Raw genomic sequence first — 7,752 nt, 5'->3', positions numbered from 1 at the left:
AGTTATGACAGAGCATATACTGATTTTTTCACTTTAGAGTACAGTAGTATTTTTCATTTTATAGGAAACCAAATGTGTATAAATTTTGTAAGAGAAATTCAAGAATTGAAAAGGCAAACACCTGGGGACTCCACTGTCCCTACTCTCTTCTTTCATATTCAAGAAAACAACACCTCTTTGCTGAGTGCTGAATCTGTTGACAGAGCCCATCTACACTATATGGGGGGGACCAGCTAAGAATTTCTTCATAACATCTCTGGTCATTTTGTTCTCTTGTTCATGTCCCTCTCTGCTTAACATTTACTTGCCAAACACCCATTAACATGACTCGTGGCGGAGTGTTAAGTACTATTTTATCCATGTCGAGTTTGAATCTTTTTGGATGAAGAACCTAAACTAGAACCCTAAGCTCCATATAATTAGGCCTAATTTAGTATAGTATCAGAGTCAGACTCACTTGGCTCGATCTGTACGCAACAATGAATATAATGTCATGTTTCGAACCGGAGAATAGTACTTTGGATAAAGAATGTCTGGATCCGGGCGTGAGAGGTGTTGATGAGAACGATCCACATCGAAACAAGCATGTGCAATCTTCCTCTCTTTGAGCTAGTTTTTGAGATATGAGTTAGGCCAAAAACCTAATTTGACACTATTGCCAGAGTTCTCAATGAAAATTCAAATTTAGTCGTAGTGCCATTCAGATATCATATCAGTATAGGAAAACAAAAAAAAATTACACGCCTAGAGACGAGACAAGAAAATATGATAGTTTGAATATATTATTAATACTGTAGTGAATTTGGACTAGGCATGCTATTTATTTAATGCCACCCACTCATAAGTCCATGACTTTCTGTTTGTGCCTTCAAGTATATTAGCTCAGCTCTCTCAAGTATTGTCACTCAAAATCAGAAACTCCTTTTCTTCTCCAACAAGAACTTCAAAAAAGCAATGGCTCTGTCTCTCTTTTTCTTTCTTCTTTGTGCTTCTGTAAGAATTGGGTATGCATTTCCTCCTCATCCAGACAAAATCATTCTATTACCTGGACAACCCCAAGTGGGATTTCAACAGTTTTCAGGCTATGTCACTGTTGATGACAAGAAACAAAGAGCACTCTTTTACTACTTTGTGGAAGCAGAAACAGATCCAGCTTCTAAGCCTCTTGTTTTGTGGCTGAATGGAGGTACACAAAAGTTACTTTCTTTCTTTTTCTTGAAATTAAGGGTTGTTTAGAAAAATTCTGCCATTTGGTTTCTTGAAAAAGTTTGAAACATTGATGTTTTCTGTAGGACCTGGTTGTTCTTCTGTGGGAGTTGGTGCATTTTCTGAGAATGGTCCATTCAGACCAAGAGGACAAGTTCTTGTTAAGAATGAACACAGTTGGAATAAAGGTGGAATTTTGTCACTTTTTTTTGCTCATTTGGGTATCTTTAGTTAGCTACAGAAGTTTAAAATTGATTCTTTTCTTGATTATGCAGAGGCAAATATGTTATACTTAGAGTCTCCAGTTGGGGTTGGCTTCTCTTATTCAACTAATACATCTTCCTATGACACAGTTAATGATGAGATAACAGGTACTCTCTCTGTTTCAATTTGTTTGGCAAATTACTATAAGTCACAACAGTTAAACAATTAAAATTATGGTTTAAAAAAAATCATTTGACTGTCCAAATAGTAACTAAGACATATAAATTTCTATATCCTGCCTGCGAATCAAAGCTCTTATCTCTCTAGCTCTTGAAACGTAGTGAGTAAGTTTTAGCTACTGTTAAACCATAGTTTCACGTTTAAGTTTTTTTTTATTCAGACATAAAGTTCAGCTCCAAAAGTTTGATCTTTTCTTGTTCTGTTTTAATATTCTTTTCTATATAATGACCATGTGATGCCCATCGCCATTTATATACTGATTAGAGTTGTAAACTAGCAATTCTTTTATGGTGTAAAGGAAAAGTAACATGTTTGATGAGATTCTGGAATCCTACTGTTTTGTCTTTATGAAGTATAACTGTTAATTGCTTTATATTTTTATATTTGTACATCCTAAAGCCGTTACACTTTTGTGTTTTTCTTTATGTTTTTTAGCCAGGGACAATGTTGTGTTCTTGCAAAGCTGGTTTAACAAATTCCCACAGTATAGAAAAAACAATTTATTTTTAACTGGGGAGAGTTATGCAGGTAGCTTTTTCTTAAGCACATTGATTAACATACTAACATTTTTTAATTTTAGATCTTTTTCTTGGTTAGTATTCATATTTTGGTATGTTGATTACAGGCCATTATGTACCTCAACTTGCCAAGCTCATGATTGAGCTTAACAACAAGAAGAAATTGTTCAATTTGAAAGGAGTTGCAGTAAGTATGACCTAATGAAATGAATTTTTACTTCACATTTGCAAACAAGGTGTTGCATTTGATCAAGCGCGTTGTGTTTGTAGTGTATGAGATTGAAAAATTAGTTCTTGCTTAATCCTATTCGTTTTTCTTTCTTGTCATGGCAGCTGGGTAATCCTGTTTTGGAATTTGCTACTGACTTCAATTCGAGGGCTGAGTACTTCTGGTCTCATGGCCTAATATCAGACTCCACATACAGAATGTTCACTTCTGTTTGCAATTATTCTCGCTATGTGAGCGAGTACTACAGGGGCGGTGTATCGCCAATGTGTTCAAGAGTCATGAGCCTTGTAAGTAGAGAAACCAGCAAATTTGTGGACAAATATGATGTTACCCTGGATGTCTGTATGTCATCAGTGCTCTCTCAGTCCAAAATTATAAGTCCACAAGTAAGTCGTTGCTTAAACTGTGTTGATGTCTCAATACTGTCTCCCTTGTCTTATCAAACTACACTGACTGTGTTTTACTGATGCTAATAACTAGGAAAATGGTGAGAAGATAGATGTCTGCATCGACGATGAAACTGTCAATTACTTAAACCGACAAGATGTGAGAACGGCTCTTCATGCCAGACTTGTTGGCGTTCGCAGCTGGGATGTTTGCAGCACGTAAGTCAATCCACAAGCTTATCTTAATTAAGAAAATCAACTTTAATATAAATGAAGTTGTTTCTTCACATCACTTGCTACAATTCAACTCAATACAGAGTTACTTATACCACAGTTACAAGCTGTTTTTGTAGCTTTAAAGGTCCACCTATTTTGTGAGTATTTACTAATTATTTTTTCCTTCTACTGCAACAGCATTCTGGATTATCAATTGCTTGATATAGAGATACCAACCATATCTATAGTAGGATTGCTTGTTAAGGAGAGAATTCCAGTCTTAATTTACAGGTACGTATGGAGTATAACCCGACATTATAATCTTCCATCAAACACCAATGCTAATAAATAGATCTGTCGTTTCTTGAAATCTCTCTTCTGATTCAAGATCGTAGTATAACGTGTAATATCTTGACAACAGTGGGGATCAAGATTCTGTTGTTCCATTGACTGGAAGCCGCTCCGTTGTACATCAACTAGCAAACCAGATGGGACTGAACACAACTGTACCCTATAGAGTTTGGTTTTCAGGACAACAGGTAAACAAATTGCATTTGGTCCATTTTGCGAAATGACAAAAGATAAATTTTAATATTACTTTCATGTAGAAACTCATTTTCTCTTCTTTTTTTGTTTTCATCATTTTAGGTTGGTGGATGGACTCAAGTTTATGATAATATCCTTTCATTTGCAACCATTAGAGGTGCTGCTCATGAAGCTCCTTTCTCTCAGCCAGAGAGATCACTTGTTCTGTTCAGGTCATTTCTTCAAGGCAAGGCACTTCCTGAAGTATTCTAAGTTCCCAAATTGATGATTGGACAGCCAGAGTAAATAGATCTTTCTTGTGCATACACTTCACAGTTAAATGTAAAAGGTTCCTTGTTTTTTTTCGCTTTTGCTCTGAAAGATTAGAGGTTGTGGAGGTGCGCGCAAGCTTGTCAGAACACCACGATTATTTGAAAAGAAATGATTAGAAGAAGACTAGAAGAGTCTGAAAAAAGTATGATATTAGGGCCTCCTTATTGTGAACTTAGTTTTAGTTTTCATTTTCTTTCTTTAAATTTTGGCTGGCATGCAAATGAATGCTGGAAGAGCATCTGTAAGCTTTGTTGAAAGCAAAAGGGTCCACCATCACTAAATATTTGTTCTTTCATAATCCATACTTCATGTGTTGAGTTAGTTGATATCATGTTTGTTCAGTAAGTAAATTTGACTACTTAATATGTGAAATTTATTGAATTTAGAAGTAACTGAAAAAACAACACCAAATTAAACAAAAACCTCAAACTTTATGAAATTTCAACTTATAGGTTTTACAAACTAATCTGATGAAGTACACTAATTATGGATGAACTATTCAATCATCTAGTTTATAAAATACGTACAATATATATATGTATATGTGGGGGACTCTTATGGATATATACCCATTAGTCAACTAGGTTACCAATATGATTGAAATTTACACAATATATCAGTGTATATGTTGTGTATATACATGAGTCAACAACTATGCTTGGTCGAATCCAATTAAAGGTCCAAAATGATGAACAGTCCAGGCCCCTTACTTTATAATGACATGCAAGCCCAAAACTTGAAGGGTCCAAATGGATGGGGTGAAATATGGGCTTCGGGGGGGGTCTTAGATTCGATATTATGTTTCTCGATTGAGTTCATTGTATGAGGGTATGTGGTTTGGGCTATTACACTGAAGCAGGGCTATCCAAAGTGCAATTCAAAAAATAGCAACGGTGAATTTTCTTATTATCCAAAAAAAAATCAAAAAATAGCAACGGTGAATTTCCTTATTATCCAAATAAAAAGGGGAAATTCATCAATATACGAATTCAAAAAATATCAAGCATATTTTGCAGTTTATTAGTTTGGTGTGATTAAATATCAAATGCGTAGAATTTTTTTTACTCAGTTCATTTAATTGTCTCATGCTTGTTTTGGAAATTGGGTAATTTTGAGGAGAAAGAACAACAATATCGCAATTCACGAGCAAAGGGAGGAAATTGTGAAAGCTGCTTCTCTATAATTAATGGTTCTTCTACATCATTGTCCTACGTCCGTTCAAATTATCTATTGTAATTTTTAAAAATAAATATCTCAAATTTTGTATCATTTTAAAAGTTCAACATAATATTCATTATCTTTTCTCGTTTTATACTTAGTATTGAAACTCTCAGTAAAGTAAATATTTAATGGAAAAAGATTATATCTTAAAACATAAATGAAGTTAAAATAATCAAAATCCCATCTTAATTTATATTTATTTACGAACTTGTAAATGAAAATCACGATACATAATTTGGGACATAGGAAGTAATAACTCAATTCTGAAACACAACTATTAATTAAATACCCCACCCCCACCCTGTATGGTTGTTTGAAAAGTTCATAAGTTTTGGCCATAAATCAATTCCCTCTACGACACGATGTAATCCATTTTAATAGCATTTTTTATCCTTTAGTTATTACTAGGATATTATAATTTTAGTCTTTATAATATTAAATTAAAGTATATTTACTCTTTAATTATTGAAATATTTTTTAAATTCTTTTATTTGTAAATATTTTCAATAAAAAGAAAGGTGAGGGAAGTAAAGCAACAAAATCCAGAGAATAAAAGGGTGTTTGATGTATGAAAAAAGAAAAGAAAAAATGAGATGGATGGGGCACCAGAATTTAAGTCTATAATTGAGAAATTGGGTGCGGTAAAATTGAAAGGTCTCACGAGATTCTTGGCTCTTTATAAAAATATTTCCTACTTTGTTTTTAGTAAATAAATTAATTTAGTGGCAAAGGACGGATACAGAATTTGAAATGTATGAATTTTAGATTTTTATCTTTTTAAATTATGAAGTTCTTAATTAACAATATTTTTTTAAATAAATCATAAATTTAATCTAAATCGACCGATTCTATTGTAATCTAAATAAAAACTCACAGTTCATTTGAGTTGTCAAAATTAACTCGAAAAGTAGCCCATCTTTTTTTACTTTGGAATACATGAAGGAAATGAAACTTCTGCGTCCTCTCGTTTTGCGAAATAATCAATTATCCGAGTTAACAACTTGTTGGATCTAAAAGGTCTCGTTAGATTTACGTGAACTTAATAATTTTAAGTATATTTTGTAAATATTTAATTGTTAATTTAATTACTATTATACTATTAACTCGAAAACATTGTAAAAATTAAAATAAATAAATTATTTATTACGTTTTTATACATCCAAAAAACAAGTCAAGCATAACCCATAAGGATAGCTAAGTTGATTGAGCAAGAAATCTCTCACATACATTCTCATCAATCTCGTCTCGCATACGAAATCGCCTAATATTATTTTTCTCAATTATTATATTGAAATGAAGTTTACCCGATATTTATATAATCTACATACTATTACATTGGAGCGAGGTTTATTCCGTTCGTACATGAGGTAATAGCAATTACGATTTGCCTGGTGGTAAAGAAGAAAAAGCACCTTTTATTCTTATTGTGACCAAACATTTGAGATTGGATGGTTCTTTTTGCTAAGACAAGACAATCACATGCACTGGCTGCTACCAAGGAGTTCAGTCTCTATTTTCTTTTGTTCTATCATTTCACATGTTGATTGCTACTTATTCCTATAAAATAATGTTTGCATGACATGACCTATTAAATTACAGCTCACAAAAGAAATGTTGAATTCAAAGTAGAGTGGTAAAAAATTGATTCTATCCAGTAAAAATTAAGTAAATCATAGCGTTAAGAGGTAATTACATCATATTTCTATTCTTTCCTAAATTATAAAAATTCCTAAAAATTATAGAATTTCAAATACATCAAAAAAGTTGTGGATACATAGCTAATAGCTCATGGATTGTGAATGATACATTACTTAATGGAATAAATGTATCAGAGAGGGGGTAGAGATGTATCTGAGTTAATTACATCATATTTCTATTCTTTCCTAAATTATAAAAATCCCTAAAAATTATAGAATTTCAGAGAGGGGATAGGAATTTTTTGTAATTTTTTAAAATGGTAGCAATTTTAGAGATTATGATAAAATAAAACATATATTTATGTAATTTTTCCCTAAAATGTAGCCTATATATAGCGGTGAATTTAAAATCTAATGTTTTTTGGTTTCTATTTTAATCTCAAGTAAATATAAAATAGCAAGTGAGTTTATAATTAAATAAGACTGTATTTATGACACATAACTATAACTTCAAGAAAATTACACAACATAGTAGTTACATTTTGGATTGCATAGAAAATATACACATGCATACTGATATAGTATGTAATGATACTATTTTTTCCCAGTATTTTCAGCTTGATATACTGATTAAAATTCGCTTGCAATAGATGATATCGATCACCTAAATAACAACTTTATAATTGATACTCACTTTATATAACTTTTCCACTTAATATATTAATTATAACTACATTTCATAAATGCACAAATTAAAACTATGTTTCATAGTTCCACTCTAAACTATAGTTATTTAAGAAATTTTCCAATATAAAATTTCATCTAATAATACTAGTGGCAAAATACAGGCATTTGAATTCAAAGTAGCAGTTTTGGTCTTCATGGTGGGGTAATCTGTTTTCTTCATCATTAAAGAGATTTGGCAGTTTGCTAATGATTACTTTACTAATTATTATTACTGATTACAAGAAAATTAAACAGAAAATTCAGATATTAAGCAAACTTTATTCACCTGAAACATCCCAACATTAACACAA

General features: G+C 32.0%; 1 protein-coding gene across 1 annotated transcript; it reads left to right on the top strand.

Moving 5' to 3' along the window:
- Positions 1-845: 845 nt before the first annotated feature.
- Positions 846-4,180, top strand: LOC125830832 (serine carboxypeptidase-like 45). The gene is made up of 10 exons (XM_049510011.1): positions 846-1,186; positions 1,293-1,394; positions 1,482-1,577; positions 2,086-2,178; positions 2,276-2,355; positions 2,502-2,783; positions 2,878-3,002; positions 3,198-3,290; positions 3,421-3,538; positions 3,648-4,180. The coding sequence occupies exons 1-10, from the start codon at positions 955-957 to the stop codon at positions 3,795-3,797; spliced, it is 1,371 nt and encodes a 456-aa protein (XP_049365968.1). The 5' UTR covers positions 846-954; the 3' UTR covers positions 3,798-4,180.
- The last annotated feature ends 3,572 nt before the right edge of the window (positions 4,181-7,752 follow it).

This window comes from Solanum verrucosum, unplaced genomic scaffold (genome assembly GCF_900185275.1).
Source record: "Solanum verrucosum unplaced genomic scaffold, falcon-dt-bn FXZP01000102.1, whole genome shotgun sequence".
Taxonomy (NCBI): domain Eukaryota; kingdom Viridiplantae; phylum Streptophyta; class Magnoliopsida; order Solanales; family Solanaceae; genus Solanum; species Solanum verrucosum.
This window is presented reverse-complemented; position numbering and strand designations above follow the sequence as displayed.

Coding starts and splice junctions, on each gene's coding strand:
- LOC125830832 (XM_049510011.1), top strand. CDS start 955: ATGGCTCTGTCTCTCTTTTTCTTTCTTCTTTGTGCTTCTGTAAGAATT. Junction 2,179..2,275: donor AACTGGGGAGAGTTATGCAG/GTAGCTTTTTCT, acceptor TGTTGATTACAG/GCCATTATGTACCTCAACTT. Junction 2,356..2,501: donor TCAATTTGAAAGGAGTTGCA/GTAAGTATGACC, acceptor TTGTCATGGCAG/CTGGGTAATCCTGTTTTGGA.